The 17874-nt window shown below is 39.3% G+C and overlaps 1 protein-coding gene across 1 annotated transcript; it reads right to left on the reverse strand.

Moving 5' to 3' along the window:
- Positions 1-5158: 5158 nt before the first annotated feature.
- Positions 5159-13575, reverse strand: LOC143133847 (microfibril-associated glycoprotein 4-like). The gene is made up of 4 exons (XM_076293793.1): positions 13469-13575; positions 12200-12296; positions 10823-10990; positions 5159-5412 (listed from the first exon to the last, which is right to left on the reverse strand). The coding sequence occupies exons 1-4, from the start codon at positions 13493-13495 to the stop codon at positions 5159-5161; spliced, it is 546 nt and encodes a 181-aa protein (XP_076149908.1). The 5' UTR covers positions 13496-13575.
- Positions 13576-17874: the final 4299 nt, after the last annotated feature.

The following is a 17874-nucleotide window of genomic DNA, read 5'->3' on the forward strand; positions in this document are numbered from 1 at the left end:
TAGTCTTGGACGCTGTACTGTTTGTAACAGTGCATTGCTCATGGCGGGTTAAATGATTGCAAAAGACATGTTGAGGTGAGTTTAACAAGTGTCATTTCATGTATATTATTTGGGCCTATATTAGATGGCTAGTTGCCAAGGCTACATAAAAAGACCAAACTTCCAAAATCTACGTATTTTATTATCCCAATTCCTAACTATAGGCCTCCCTTATTTGGTTTACTGACATTATTGAAGAAACACAATCATCTGTATTTCAGTATCTAAGTAGGATAAAGTTTAGGGATACCTCCCTGAAATGACTTTTTGCAGGTTGGGATGTCTGTTATATCACAAAACGTTTGTGCAGCAATACACTTTTAAGAAAGGCTGATCTCTAATAATGGCAACGAGGAAAGACATTTCACGTCCAATTGATTATTATATGTTCACGTAGAGTTTCAAACAAACTCTAGCTAACGTTGCAATTATAGATGTAGGCCTATGTACATTTGCGTAAAAAAGGTAATCTGCAGTACATGCGAAATTCCCTGAATATTAGAGCAAACTCCCTCTTGTTAAGATATTAAGAATGAAATTGCACAAAATGATAAATTGCCTCATTAAACCTCTCCCCGTGTCAGTATATCTATGGAACTCCTCCTATGGCGTGTGATTGTAGGCCTGAAGAAGCAGCGATGGTCGTGGCCGCTGAGTGGAAGGGAGACCTACGGTTAAACCATAGCGATCTTGCTACTCAATGTTTTTCTAAGGTTGGCTAATATCACTATGTTACAAAGGCAGTGAAATATTAGACAAATGTATGGCCAGTTGGCCACCGCTTGTCAACCCATTCGTTTCAGGCTTTTGCAGCCTACTACACTGTGCATTTGTTTTAATTCGTCAGTATTATATCATAGCAAACAATACAGTCTGAACGTACCAGAGAAATGGTACAGCCCAATGGGGGTGAGGGTTTGAAAATCGTATTTAATTAGATTATATCCTGAATTCTTGGAATGTGATGGTAATACTGCATTTAATTACATGCAATATTGGATAACATTAAATTTTATTAATTTTTTTCAGTACCCCCCAAACTATTATTTTCATCCCTTTTGGGGGGGTCCAAGTCTCATCTAGGGGGGTCGGACCCCCCCAATACCCCCTGTAATTCGAACCATGTACCCAGCTAACTAGCAAGCAGTGTGTGGTGGGAAGGGACTAGCCAAGTGGCTAGGCAGTAGTGTTTTTTTTATAATTGTAAAATTTGATTAGCTTGGTGTTTTATCAGGTTTAGTTATTCAGACATGAGTGATGTTCAAGGTCCTTGGCCTACAAAGTACAACGTTAAGTAGCTTCTGATGTAGTTAAGCTACTTTTAACACATTTGTGTAACTTAGCTATATTTCTATAGGTGGTACACTGTAACAAGATTCTGTGATTTTCACAGCATCACTGCTGTTTTAGAAAAAAATGTGTACTGTATTTGTGAATACAGTATGTTGCTGTGGTTTCGCTATGAATTACAGTAATAAAATATACAGTAATAAAAATATACAGTAATAAAAATTTGCTGCGAATCATAACACAGTAATAAATCTGACTCCTCCCTCACTTGTCAGCTTTTTGAAATTTTTGAAAAAACATGGCGGAAAATCAGTTGGGGTTTTCTGTTTTCTTTTTGCACATAAATAGAAAGTTAAGCTCCCAGATAGCAAGGTGACATTGATATTATGTTGATTTTCCATCCAAATCATCATTTTGAAAAGATATTGAAAAGTCATGGATTTATGGTTTACTGGGAAATTTTGATGTGATGATTGAAACGTGCACCGCGCGACTGCGTTTGAACTGTCCGGCGGCGGGAGATCATTTTTGAGCAACAGTTCAGAGTCAGACCAACGGTGTTCAGCACTCTGTCAAGTTCGCAGCTCCACCTTAATGGTAAGCAAGCATTTATTTATGTAACGTTAATGTTTCATTGTGAAATTGTACTACATTAAATTCGGGCATGTGTACAGTCTATGTACGTTGTACTGTCTAACTTACAAACTCATCCATGCTTGGTGGATCAACTAAGTAACGTTAGGCTAGCTATCATAGTTGGTGTTGCTGTGACGGTGGCATTAACGTTAATGTTTTATGTTACGTTAACGTTTTGCCAGTCTCATTTATATTAGGCCTACCTTAGTTCTCAGTAAGTTACAGTTTATTATATTCATATAATTTATATAAAACATTCGCTAGTAGTGCTAGGCCTAGTATGTTACTGTCACAATGTTAGGCTGAAGATGATGTGCTGCTGGTTAACGTTAACGTGGAGGTTTAGCTGCTACCAGCTAACTTATGTAACGTTAACTCCTCGTAATCATGTACGGTTTTGTGAGTTTAATAGGCTAACTTTAGCAATATTGATATAAGTTAACTTTAAGTCACATCTGACTATCATTAACCGTTGTTTGGACGAACAGCGCGAATGGCTGTTGCTGCAAGCAAACATCATCAAATGAGCTCACCCAGCTGACTAACGTTAAATATACCTTGCGAAACTGAGTTATGCTAACACCATCTTCAGCCTGGCATTTTGACAGTAAACTCAAAAAACATACAGTATATATATATATAAATGATTATTCTAAAGTTTCACTTGTAAGTAGCCTTCAGTTTCAGTTGAAAATTGTTATCTAACACTGTTTATCTTTTTTTCTTCTATTTCTGCTAGGTGCTGCTTCACTCTGCTACTGGTAGTGGATCAGGCTGACTGCAACCGTTGGTCTAACGTTAGGATGCAGCACACGAGAATTTCTAAACGGAAAAAAAGCGAATAAATGTAGCTTGCTTTTCAAACTGATAACAAGTTGTCAATGGTTATTTATGCAAGTTTGTGTAACCTAAACCATATCTAGGCCTAGTCAAATGTATCCTGGCTGTAGATAAAGCAGGATATGATTTCCCCAAAATTACTGTATATAATATTACAGCACTGGTATTACTACTGTACTTAGTTACAGTATGATCGATCCATAAGTACTGTGATTAAAAATACGGTAGACAATTCAATACTGTATACATTACAGCACTGGTAGTACTACTGTAGTTGGCATTTACAGTATCAGGCATAGGTACTGTGATTTCATATACAGTAGGTGTACTGTAGAGTGAAATACAGCAACTTGCTGGTTATTTGCTGCCAGCCAGTTGCTGTAAATTTTACGTTAAACTTTTTACAGTGTAGCTTTTGTGTAGTGAAGCTTAATTTATTGTTGAGTAACTGATAGCTTAGCTCACTACACTGGACAAGTACTGTAGCTTGCCCAACATTGGTTATCGGCAATGACAGAAAATACAGTGCCTTTTATGATTTTTCCTAAACAGTGCACAAAAATACCATCATCTTCTAAGCTTCTCAAATCCCTTAATAATGGCTCTAGCACTTGAGAATAACCAAATTCCTTAACATAATTTGCCTTGCACAAAACAGCTAAGTAAATTGATGGTAATGTGGACCTTAACACTGATGGAATATCAGCGAACACCCAGTAAGATACCTGTCACCTTATGCTTTTTACGAGAGGTTCCTAATGGGTTACATATTTCAAAATCGTCACAGTAGAGAAGAAGGGAAAGTCTTAACTAATCTCCAGAGAGAAATGTGTTTTCTTTGAAGTGAGAACCATCACGGAAACTAGTATATTGACCTGGAGAACCACAATGCCTTGTATTCTTCAAAACCTTTTTGTGAATGTCACTATTTTTCAGAGCATGTGACAAGGTTTGCAAAATTGGTATATATTGGAATGTCTTTCCCTCTTTCGCATCAAGTATATACTCCAACAGTTCAACAATAGAGAAATGTTCCTTTAAATAACTATTTCTCTTGTATGCTGTCCCAAGAGGCCCCACCTTACTAAAGGCTGCACTGAGAGGATTTAACTGGCTAATGTTATTCACCAAGTCTGTAATCACCAATTCTGCAGTGTTGATTTTGTAATGTGCTACGGACAATGTTTTTAATAATAGGTGCGGATGCTGTACTGGTTATGAACGGAAGCTCGTCTACAATCTAATCTATACACCTATTAGAGACGTTGAAGATGCAGTCTAATTTAAGTAATAGAGATCCAAGCTCATCAACAATGACTTGAACAAAATCTTCACCCTCACTGACAAGTGTTTCATCAGAAGTAACTTCACTTTCATCTACCAGCCAACTACCATCCTCTGTTCCCTGACTTGTATATGTCTGAAATATAGCATGTTTAACAATGCAATGATGCATTCTGAGTTTGTTACAGCATAAACATTAACCACCAAGCCATATATAGCCTATATAACAGGTGAAGACAATCTCCAAAGAGCTACATCTACTGACCAAGTAGCCTAATAATGTTTCACAATTCTCGCAAGATGTCTCTTAGTCGCCATCAGCTGTATAGCAAGGGTGGTTTTCTGCCTGTGAGATGCTACCAGCTGTGCTATGTGCAAGATTCTCCCCATTACAAGTTTGTTTACCATCAAAATGCGCTTAACAACTAAATTCTCAATACCTATTTCAACCTACTTCAGAGTAGAGTTCTCAACGGGTCGGGTCGGCCCGACAAACCCGACGGGACCCGTAGGTTCGGCAGGGTTCGGGTCGAAAATATAAGCAAATGACTCGGGTCGCTCATCACTCATTTATGTTAAAGAGAGAGGGATAGAGTCAGAAGAGACTTTAAAAAAAGAGGAGAAAGAAAGAGACTTTAAAATCCACTTACCATCGTATTAGTGCTGGGTGAGTGTGTTTTTGTCCTCTTTGCAAAATATGAGCTACTTCTCGCCTCTGTCTCCACTTTTATAGCAAAACAGACTCTGAGACATGAGGTGTTTCTTTTCATAATTTGATTTGAAATATTTTTTTAAATATGTTCATAGCAAAAATTGCATGTGATTTATTTTGATTAATTAATCACAGAGTATGTAATGAATTAGTTATTTTATTAATCGCTTGACAACCCTAGTAAAAACCTACAGAGCCCATGAGGTGACATGAAAAAAAAAAAACGAAGGTAAAAAAAAAAACATATCCATATCAAAAAATTATTTTCATTTCATGTTTATTTATATGTCTGAATCTTCATCAAAGACAGGAAAATAATCATCATACTCGTCATGGTCACCTCTGTAGTGTGTTTTTTTAAACTGGTCTCATCTTTAAGGAAATTCCCTTGAGGGAGTAGGAATATCCTTTCCAATTCCACCAATGAACAAATATGCCCTTTGACAATGGAGAGCTTGACTCTTCAGCATAAAGGCCATTTGGGTTGGCATATTGACAAGCATTATACCAGAATGCCCCCAAAAGGATTTTGGCACAATTGTCCCCATGCAGGTCCTGGTCTTTGTCATAAGTGGTGAACTTCATGCCGTTGTGATACGTCAAATCGTCACCTAGGGGGAGATGCACAGTATTATATTGCTCTATTGTGTCGAAATGTTTTCTCATATTTTTGTTAGGATTCAATTGAACACACACACAATCTTTCTCTCTGTCTGATAGTGTGAATCTGTGTACATATTCAAACATCAGCTTATATTAGACACTTTCTCATCTGTCTTTTAATTGCTGAAGAAGTGTATTTTAAGGTACAGTTTTTGGAATACAAATCTTCAAAGAAATGGATATATAGTATATGAATATTTCAGTAAGCAAGCAATTTCTGTGTGCAAACAGTTTGTTTTTACAGTGCTGTAGTTTCAGGTATTTTAGGTATAGCTCCTTCTGGAGTTGCAGAATATTTATATTTAACTTTGCCATTGTAGATACATCTCACAGCTTGACATCACATTTGTTTTTTGAGCCGAATGATGAGCAACAGATGAAGACGATCTCCAAAGAGCTACTGACCAAGTAATAATGTTTCACAATTCTCGCAAGATGTCTCTGAGTCGCCGTCAGATGCTACCAGCTATGCTATGTGATTCTCTCCATTACAAATTTGTTCACCATCAAAATGCGCTTAACAACTTAATTCTCAATATCTATTTCAGCCTACTTCAGAGGCCACTGTTCCCACTTAGTTTGGCCTATAATCAAATGCTTCCTCTTTGGAAAGCTGTAGTTTCTTGGGAATCAGAATTGTGGTGTGAAGTACTGACACCGAGTTACAGAGGCTAGAGTATTGTTTTTTATTTCTGCCGGATTACAAGTATCTCTGAACTGACCACATTTCAGCCCTCTGGGTCACTTGATATGATTTAGAAACACAACTGAGCCCTAGAACCACATCTTGTGAAGTTGGGTGTAAAAGTAGATTAACATAGAAAAAAGATTAGTACTTAAGCCAATTATTTACAAAGGTATGCCCATGCGTTTTGTAAAATGCCTTTGGTTACCCAAAATGCATACTGACAAAAAAAAGGGTTACTGCATATGAAACCCTTTGTGTAGAAGCATAATCTTGGACTCAAATGAAAAGTAACACTATGAAGTTTCATGCTTCTATTTGGATTGTATGTCAGCAGGTTCTGATATGGAATGACTACACTAAATATGGAATAATTACACACAAATATCTATTTTTGCAATTTTCTGGTAGTTCAATTGGTATGTATAAGATGGACTATACATCTACACAACTCATATTGGATGAAACAACATAGATATTCTATTTCTATGGATTAATGTGGACATTTCAAGACCCAATATGCTACATCTCCATATTCCTAATGATATACAAGGGATAGAGGGTAGGAAAGCATGAAGGGGGGCGAGGGGGGCCGTCGGCCATTTTTAATTGAGACATAGTAAGATAAATTTGATCATGTAAAGCACTACACATGTTTTACATGAAAAATGTTGTCATGTATTGATTCCCAAGAGCCCAAGCCTTCAAATGGTGTATAATATGACTATGCAACATAACAATATGATGTATAAAAATAACTTAGAATGTTGTTCCACTTATGGCACGTCTGAGAACTAAGTTAAGAGATATATATTCTAGCAAGAAAATTATAAAATATGAAAAACATATGTGATAAGAACACATTGTTTTACTATCACCTCCCCCCACTAGGTTGGTGTCATGAGTCCTCTCACTCCACCGGGTTACCACCTTAACCCTTACGAGCCCGACCGTTCTAATTTCGTTACAAAAGTAACGATGGCCAATCGTCTAATATCTCAGCTGTCCAATGACTGATTTTATTTCTGAAATCTTCCCCGTAATGCTGACAACATCAGCTTCAATTTGATATGATTGGTTAAGGGGTTTATGGCGCGAAATGTTTTGGATACTTGAAGATGAGTCTTGAAAAAATATTTTCACTTGAGTCGGTGCATTTGACGTGGACAGCCGGATGCCACCTGCACTTAAGTTGGAGTTTACCTCGACTGGAAACCACACAGCTGGATAAACTGAGGTAATATTGTTTTTACATCGGTTCTAGTTATGGTTTATCTTAATTTGAAGTCCTTAAATCATGTTATTTGACAGTAATATGCTTTCTCATCAGCGTCAACATTATGGCTTAGCTTGGCTAGTGCATCGTCACGTAACTTTAGCTAACTGTATAATTCTGAACTGCTTGCAATATTATCGTTTGCTTTTGATGTCAGTTATTTTCATTTGACAGTTTCATTTAATTCATTTAAAAACCTGTTAGTATATAACCTGTAGTTAAGTTTGTTTTCTAGTACAAATTTGCTTGTTAGGTAAGCATTATATTGGCAAGACAGTATAGCAAATCAAAGCTGAATAAATCAATGGGCGCCGCGTTTCTACGTTGCGTTCTCTTACATGAAATAAGTTGAACGATATTTTTACTCCTCTCAATATGTAACGTTAGTTGTAGAAAATAAGATGAGAAATCACATATTCTGTCAGAAATGTAATTAACTTATTGCCTTTCCTCCAGTTGTTATCTGTAGTGCAGTCTGTAGTGAACTATTTTAGCTTGCTAACCTCTAAATGACAAACATCAGACGTGCTTGTCTCAACATTTTCTAAGATGGCATGACTTGAAATAGATGAAGCTCAACTCCTCAATATTTAGTTATAGAAAACATGATGTGAAATCACATATTCTGTCAGAAATGTCATTTGCATTTCAGCAGTTTGTTACTAGGTGAAATGTAATCTGTCTTTATCTTGATGCCAGCCAGGCAATCAGATTTAGGGTAGCTAAACCCATGTGTAATACAATGACTTTTCATAGGCCTACTTAGAAATATTTTGAGTATATTCTGAGGATGCTTCAATAGTTTAGGCTACCTCTTCTTTTGTGTGCATACATGCACAAATCTGTAGTTTTGTGATTTTATTTTTTACATTAATAAAGGTATTTGTATGATTTCGCTCTTGTTTCAGATGGAGGATGACAAGACCTACACAGACCTTCTCGCAAGCCTGAAGAGGTAGCTGACTGCTCATGAGCTTGCGCTCACAATGCTGAAGACCATGAGGGGATGGAGGAAGAAGGTATAGATTTATGTGCCGTGCGTAGGATGGTGCAGACTAAAAAACTGTGTGAAATAGACTTCTTATGTTCTTTTTTACTCACATTGTTGTCCCAGACATATGTGGTTTTACCAACCGGAAGGAATTGGAGCTTGTGCTTAGTAGGCCATCGTATGCAAACAGTGCAGGGGCATGGGACAAAGACCCCAGAAGAGTTTCACTGGTTTCTGGGATTGATCATTTACATGGGGTTCACTTCCCTCCCTAATATCCATTGCTACTGGGGAACCAAGTCTTGGCAGGGATCAGGGGACATTGACCAAATGATGAATACATATTGTGTACTCCAAAAAACGCAGAATACCAGAAAGCACTTTTTCTCCATTGACATTGCCGTTGTCAGTAGCTTCTTGTTATTTCAAGTTTGACAATGCAATGCAGAATCTGGTGTTGAACCTAGGTTTGGTAGCTACAACCAGAAAGAATTTGGAGGAAATCTATCACAACAGCTGGTAGGCATTTTCGTTGAAATTTCAGCCTCACCTTCAGCTGCTCCAACTACTACTCTGTCGTCTTTCCATCAAGTACATATTCCTGTACAGCAGGAGCTTGTTATAAAAAACTTACATAATAAAACTAAAGTAGCTTGTATGGCCCTGGAGTGTAACGGTAGGCGAAGTTGTTTTATTGATAAACAAATTGCTGTCAGATTTGGCATTCTGCAAAAGGGGATGCGTTTAGTAATGAGTCATAGCTCTTCTGTGTTCAACCTTCAGGTTCCCCACCCCACCTTTCCCTATCCTCCTCTGTAAGTGTGTGTGTGTGTGGAGTTTGTGTGTATATGTGTGTATGTGTTTATTCTCCACAGGCTTGTTCTAAGTATGTAATCCACTTTCAAATGTTTAGAACACATTGAGTTTTGAGTGATGTTGATTGTATTCCTAGCATTTCATGAATAATAATACATTTTATATATGTATATAATTTTCATATTATACTGATTTATATAAGGAAGTTGTATTTGTTGAATCAAATGTATTTTATGTCTCTTTTCCGAAATGGTCTTCAATGAATATAGTATACTTACTTCCTGTATTACTGGTAAGGTACAGTATGTTTTTTTTTAATGTCATTCTTATTGACTGTAGCATTTGCTTATATACAAATAAATGGTTTATTCTTATAGACCAAATACATCTAAACCATTGTTTCTGACTTGATTATTAGTTTTTATGCATACTTTTATGTTGTTGTTGAGAAAGTGAATGTGAATTCTGTCAACATTCTAAATCCCGTTTCCTGCATTTTTTTACACTGATCACTAAAATTATCATAACTTTTGAAAGGTTAATGATATTCCAATACAGTCTTTTTTGTTAAATAGCCCACAACTTGCTGAACACTTGCTCATACACTCTATATTTTTCTCTATCTTGTAGAGAAATATGATAAATTCATTTTTATGTGAATGAAATTAAATTTTGACAAATTCCGGATATACATTTGGAGAGGATTTTCAAATACTGTTCATTACTATATCAACATTACCATATGTATTTTACATCATTTCATAGAACTGATCCTTCTGATTACAATGGTATGTATATCCCATTGATGGTATGTATTATACTCAAGAAATAAGGTTTTTTGTGTGAGGAGGTCATCCAGCACCAAAAATGGAATGTTCGGCACGGGCACGAAAGGGTTAATTGGTTTCCATTATCTTCCACTCTGCTCACCACTCTCTCTACTCAGCCTAACTAGCTCCACCTGTCCCTGCTCTGATCTGCTCTGCTCTAATTACTCTGCCAGCTGCGCTGCATTACCCACTAACCTCTCCCAGTATTTAAAGCCCTGTCTTTCAGCTCTCCTTTGTCAGATCGTCTGCAAAGCTCACACCCGGAACCTGTTTGCTCGCGCTTCTGGCTGACTCTTGTTTTGTGACCACGGACCTGCCTGAATCTTGGCTACTCTTCTGCCCCTGAAAACCAGACCTGCTTTCTGCTGTAACGACTCCTGACTACTCTTCAATCCCGGTAACTCCGACCAGCCTTCTGCCTTGCTACTACGAATTTTGGATTTCCCTTGAACTGTACTTCTGCCTCGTTTCATTCCGCCCTGTTGTATCTGTGTTCCCCCCCAGGACTTCCGGACCACCCACCACCGGCATCACAGGACGCTTCGCTGCCACTGGGGGGGGGACAGACACAGCACGTTCCCGGCTACCCCTGGAACCCCTGGAGCCTTTATTCACTCCCTACTTCCCTTTTCCCTTAAGTTTAATAAACTTTCTGGTGTGACGCGGTCCTCTGGTCGTCTGTCTGAACCGTGACAGTTGGCCAGCTACGTAAAGCCATTTGACCTTGAATTGTGCATTTGACCTTGAATTGTCCACTCACCTGCACCACCATCAACATAGCTGCCCACTCGCAGTGTGTAGCCGAAGGTCTCAGGGTCCACGGAGAAGGACGTGTACTGAGCGTAGACCTTTCCCCCGTCCCAGTCCTCCATGTCCACCCTCAGCTCATTCCTCTTCCTCATGGTCAGCAGCACGATGTTGTCCAGCCCTGCAGACAGGTCAGAACACAGACCAGGGGAAGATTACTTTGTTAAATTTGAATAATGACACAACACTCTATCCTGACTCACTCCTGATGGTGCTTGGAGTAAATTTTTTGGATTTTCCATAATTTGGATACATTTTACGTGCTATCAACATGTCAAAAAAAACTGTGGGCATATGCTCTGGTTGTAGAAGTAAAGAAATGTTTGCAGTTTACTGCGATCCCGTATGTTAAAATGTGGTTAGAAGAAATGGTTAAATTCCTCCTGATTAGAACACTGTAATAAGATCTGGTCTCCCCTTCCCCAATATCTTGACAGAGTAGGCTGAGTTTTTCTATATCAATCCTGTTACATAACAGGAAATTCTCAGGGTGGGTGGGATAGGTAGGGTATTTGTCTTGTTTTTTTTTTTTTTTATGTAAACTTGAATTGTTTGGAAAAAAATCGATATGTATTGATATGATTGCTCAGTCATTTTATTTTAAAGAATTTGAACTTTGAAATTAATGATTGCAGCTACAGCTGAACTTGCCTCTCACAATGTGTATATTCAACAAAAGCTGGGTTTTACAATCACCTCATTTGCATATTTTAGGTATTTTTAAAACTCACCTGAAGATGAGGGCTTTAGTTGTACCAAAATGGGTGCTCAGGCACAGAAAATCCTGCCCTCATTTTGTTGCCGTTTTTAGAAAAAAGGTGGAAGCTAAAAATCTTTGAAACCAAGCAGAGTGGCACAGAGCAGTGTGGTTTTAAGAAGCTTAAAACACTCACGTACATTGTATTTCTTACGTTTTGGTACAAGTGAAGCGCTCATCTTCAGCTGCTTTTTGACAGCGATGACGACATAGAGAGGAAGAGAGACTAAGGAGGCCAAGGGGTATAGTGGCTGCTGTGGGACATACCCAGCCAGCAGGGGCGTAGCACAAGGTCCTGGGCCCCTGCATAGGCAGTCCTGATGGGCCCCCATGTTCCTCAACCCAGGTACAGTAAAATATATTCCAGACTTTTCAAGGGCCCTCTCTACCCTTGGGCCCCTATAATCAGTAGTGGTTTTACCCCCAGTGTGACAGTCCTGCCAGCCAGTACTCCCCATCCTTGTGGAGTCACTCTAGTCCTGAACATTCACACATGACATGACACAGATGAGTGTGTGTGTGTGTGTGGGTGTGTGTGCACGTGTGAGCTTGTGTGTGTGTGTCCATACGTACCCAGCCAATACTCCCCATCCTTGTTCCCGAAGCCGTTCTTGTAGTGATCCCACGGTCTGTAGAAGTTCACAGAACCATCCAGTCTTCTCTGGAACACCTTATACATAGCATTGGCCAGAGTACATTACTCTTGGAATTAACAAAGGAATACTATGACACAAACTGTTTAAAATGAAGGCATAGGGAGAAGTACATAAAATGAAGAATTTAAGTAATAAGTCCCGAGAGGCTGTAGGTTACACTGATTCTACAACAGCTAAGGGGCGTTGTTAGGCATGACGCGCTAGTGGAGGGGAATATAACCCCCCTTGGTTGTTGTAGAATCAGTGTAACCTACAGCCTTCTAAAACTGTTACTATAAATACCTGGCAAAGTTTCATAAAGTAAAGATACAACAACTAAAAATATAACAAGATATTCCTAGATAATCATTCTTTCGCCAAGAAATATATTTCCTCTATCTGAATGGTTGCCAAGCAACGTCGAGATGCAGCTACTTTAACCAGAGAGGGTTCAATGATCTTTGCTTTAACTTTTGTATCAAGTTGTGGTAGCACAGTAATATAACAAAATGCGGTCAAGGTGTATGTTTATGCTGGATTTTACAACGGCATCGAATGCGATTCAGCCAATCACAATCAAGGACCGGAACTATCAGTTTTAGAAATGGTACTTTTCAACTAGGCCCTATTTTAGTTGGCTAGTAAACCAAACTCATTATAAAGTCTGGTCACTCACGACAGGGAAACCTTTCCAACACTTGCTTTGTGACAGGTAGACTTTGCGCTAACTTTGAAAATCATTTGTCCAGCCTAACAAATCACATTGATCAGGGATTCATCACGTTACTTTATACTTCACCTAAACTTTACAGCCTGACAATAATAAGCATTGGCATTGTCGTGAAACATCATAAATGGGTTTACCTTTGGTGTAAATAAATGTATACATTCTTCCGACTGCAATTTTTGATATTTGCGGCCATGGTTACTACCGTTTAACACAGCCACTTTCGATTTCGAAACTATGGTGTTCCAGACTAGTATCTCCTTGAAAGGAGATCTAGGTGAGTGTGGCCAGGCTACTAGATGTTTTAAGTTCGAATTTGTAAGACGTTTTAATAGGCAGACAGGCCGCAGCAGCAGCGCATCAGATACATTTCTGGTATGAATGCACATATAAAACACGACACAGCAGCCACAGAACAGACAAGCAATCCACATGCTATGTCGGCAGTCTGAATTAGCCCTTACTCAGTGTGGCACTCACCGTCCATCCTCCCCCATCGGTCTCCATGTCACAGTAGACCTGCAGGGGGGAGACGGGCCCCCCAGGGAAAATGGTGTACACCCCACTGGGCTTGGTGCTGTCATGGGAGTGGATCTCCGAACAGTCCAGAGGAAGCAGCGACGTAAAACATAGACAACTCGGAACGAGCGCGAGTAGGATAAACAAGACCTGAGAAAAAAGTAGGTAAACAGACACACACACACACACACACACACGTGCACACACACACACACACACACGCAAACACACACACTCACCTCACACACAGAGACAGACAGACAGACAGATTGCGAGTTGGAGATGAACAAACTCACATGCACACAGACATACACAAATGCACGTACACTATGAAACTGGTGTAAAATCATATCCTTGGTGAACGATAACTTCTGTTGAAGAGAGAGGGAGAGGCAGGGAGAGAGAGAAGAGAGGGAGGGAGAAAGAGACTTTAAAATCCACTTACCATCATATTAGTGCTGGGTGAGTGTGTTTTTGTCCTCTTTGCAAAATATGAGCTACTTCTCGCGTCTGTCTCCACTTTTATAGCAGATCAGACCCTGAGACATGAGGCAATTGATTTTCAAACAGTGGCCATGGGACCCAGACATCTGTGCTCAGTCCAACCGGTTCAGAGTGGTGTCCATTTATCTCTGAGTTGTATTTAACCAAGTTGGCTTTTTGCCAATCCAGACACTTAGGCTTTGCACTGCACTATGAGTGAGTGCCAAGGAACAGCACTGACAATAAAACATTTTAGAAATACCTCACTCTCATGTGAGCAGTTGCTAGCAGATTGATTTGGTAATGCATGGGTAAGTTCAAATAGTTTACATTGCATCACAATTTGTATTACACTGAGTTGACTCATAATAGTGTCCTTTTCCACTGTCCTACTACTGTATGACATTGTCTGGACAGACAATTCTATCTAGAACATTACAGATGAGGCACACTCTTAGGCTCATAATAAATGACACTTGTTAAACTCACCTCAACATGTCTTTTGCAATCATTTAACCCACCATGGGCAATGCACTGTTACAAACAGTGCAGCGTGCAAGACTATCATTATTTTTTACTCTTTTAAGACAAGGGTACACTTTTGTGCAGTCTGAATGGGTCTTAAATGTTCCTTTTTGTGGGGCACTGGCTCTTGTTCCTAGACACACTGAAATTATTGATTTAGTTCGGGATAAAAGAGATAAAATCCTGCCTACACTGAAAACTGATTGGTCAAGATGTGTCTTGGATGCGTTTCAAGCACATACGCACCACCCCTCTCTCTCTCCCTCTCCATCATCTGTGCGCTACACTCAGATGCACACGCCATTTGAAGTTTTGGTCTCGCGTGCGTGTTCTTGCTTACTTGTTCTAGATTCCAGGAGATTTTATCTAGTTTGCAGGTGCCAGCGAGGCGCTATAAAATTCAAATTTAAATTCAAAGGATATTAGCATGAGTTTGTATACAGTGTTGCCAAAGCTAGTGTCACAGATAACACAGTAGTGTCACAAAAGAAAGAAAATAGACATACAGCAATGCAGGTAAACATGTGAACACAGAATCAACAATAGCATGTGAGTGAGTGAGTGAGTGAGTGTGTGTGTACGTGTACGCACGCGTGGGTCCGTGAGTACATATGTATAAGTATATATTTATGCACAGGAACATGTATGTGTCTGTTAACACAGACAGGTCTTTGTTTTTTTGGGGTTTTTTTCTATACCATGTCCCTCATGTTGTGACATTTTAAGACATGTTGTGCTGCCAGGGCAGCAGCTATCAATATACAGGAGACTCCCGGAACTTCCGGGAGACTTGGGAATGTCTTGGGAATGTCTGGGGCAATGGCGGGCCCGAGCACCTGCGGGCCGCAACCCGTGACATGTTGGAATCCAACAAAGCACAGACGTGGTGCATTTGTGAAATGTACATATTTGATGCGTGTGCTATTTGTTTTTGTATTTTATTTTCTGCCACATGTACTTGCTTGGCCAGGTGGGGGCGCAATGCAAGGCAGGCCCATTGGGTGTCATCAAAATCATAATATATATTAACCTGAGAAATTTCAGACCATTCATTTAAAGCAAAGAACATTTCTGATACACTTTTTGGTAGGCCAGATGGTGGCGCTATGTTAGGCATGGAAATTACACATGTGAATATCATCAAAATAATGATATTTAATTAACATTTTGTAAATAAATTCCAAAAACTATTCTGACTTTGGCCAGCTGTTGGCGTTATGCCAGACAGGCATATTGGGTGTTTGGATGTCATATACACCTAATCTGATTAATCTGATGTATCTGATTGTGATATCCAACAGACGTGGAAAAAACACATTCCTTCTCTTGCCAATTGGTGGCGCTATGCAAGGCATGTTAATAAGACATATGAATGTCATCATCATGATATCTCATTTTGTGTAAAATTTCAGATCAATCAGTCAAAGCATTGAACATTTTTGGCACATTTCCTGATTGGTCAGATGGTGGCGCTATGCTAGGCATATGAATTACACATGTGAATATCATCACAATAATGATATCCAATATTTTATAAAGTTTTAGATGAATCAGTTAAGGCATCATCCATTTCTGGCACATTTCCTGCTTGGCCAGGTGGTGCCGCTATGCCAGACAGGCCCATTGGGTGTCTGGATGTCATCATAATCATAATATCTATGAACCTGAGAAGATTCAGACCATTCATTCAATGCACTGTGACTTTATGACACATTTCCTGTTTATATGGTGAGATATTGAAACCATACTATCTTACAACATATCAAAAATCCCTTTACAATTTAACATCAGCAACATCTTGGCATAATGTGTGTCAAATTTCACATGAATCTGACAAACCGTCTAGGAGGAGTATGTTAAAATTGATCATGTGCCATCAGTATAATTGTCATTCTGTCTGTTGCTAGTTGGTGGCGCTATGCCAAACATGCATTATGGGCATGTGGATATTATCATTAACATGGTCTTCAATGACCTGTGAAATTTTAAACATTTCAAGCCATGCATGGTGAATTATGACACATTTATTGTTTATGTGGAAGGGTATTAAAATTAATAATTTCGCCATTTCGTCAAATTACAACATATCAAAAAAAGCTTCACAATTTAGAATCAGAAACATCTCGGCGTCATGTATACCAACTTTGACATGAATCGGATCAACCGTCTAGGAGGAGTACGTTAAAATTGATCAACGCACAAAATCCCAATTACCTCACTTCCTGTGGGCGTGGCTAATGGCATGTTAATACAAAAGTTGATTGTTTTTGGGAGTTACACACACCCACCAAATTTGGTGTGTGTATAAAACTATATGCCAACCACAAGTCACAGTGACATAAGGGGGCACTATGGAGTTCCTGGGCAACGCCCGGTGCCAAGGCTTTTCCCCTGTGTATTTACAGTACCTCTTGACGTGTGTGCCAAATTTCATGCGTTTTCACCGATGGGAAGCACCTCTTTTGGCATCACAATTCATCACATTTTAGTCCGCACAAAATCCAAAATACCTCACTTCCTGTTGGGCGTGGCTAATGCATTGTACATACGAAAGTTGTTCATCTTGGGGAGATACACACACCTACCAAATTTGATGCGTCTAGCTGAAAGTATGTGCCAACCACTGGATCAATCACCTAAGGGGGCGCTACTGAGTCACGCCCGGGGCCAAGCCTTTATGCCTGTGTAGCCATTGTGATACCAGATGTGTGTGCCAAATTCCAAGACTTTTCATCCATGCTAACCACCTCAAAAATAGCAAAAAGGTGAACAAATAATAATAATAATCCTTTCAAAAACAATAGGGCTTCGCCCCTCTCGGTGCACCGTCGGTGCTCGGGCCCTAATAATAATAATAATAAATATAGCCGCAAGTGGCAATGGCGGGCCCGAGCACCTGCGGGCCGCAACCCGTGACATGTCGGAATCCAACAAAGCACCGACGTGGTGCATTTGTGAAATGTACATATTTGATGTGTGTGCTATTTGTTTTTGTATTTTATTTTCTGCCACATGTACTTGCTTCGCCAGGTGGGGGCGCAATGCAAGGCAGGCCCATTGGGTGTCATCATAATCATAATATATATTAACCTGAGAAATTTCAGACCATTCATTTTAAGCAAAGAACATTTCTGATAGACTTTTTGGTTGGCCAGATGGTGGCGCTATGTTAGGCATGGAAATTACACATGTGAATATCATCACAATAATGATATCCACATTTTTTGTAAACTTTCAGATTAATCACTTAAGGCATTGTCCATTTCTGGCACATTTCCTGCTTGACCAGGTGGTGGCGCTATGCCATGCAGGCCCATTGGGTGTCTGGATATCATCATAATCATAATATCTATTAACAT

The sequence above is a fragment of the Alosa pseudoharengus genome, unplaced genomic scaffold, assembly GCF_046254945.1.
Source record: "Alosa pseudoharengus isolate Yale_2024_CS ecotype anadromous, Long Island Sound unplaced genomic scaffold, YU_APseudo_1.1 YU_APseudo_1.1_scf_1, whole genome shotgun sequence".
In the NCBI taxonomy this organism is placed as follows: domain Eukaryota; kingdom Metazoa; phylum Chordata; class Actinopteri; order Clupeiformes; family Clupeidae; genus Alosa; species Alosa pseudoharengus.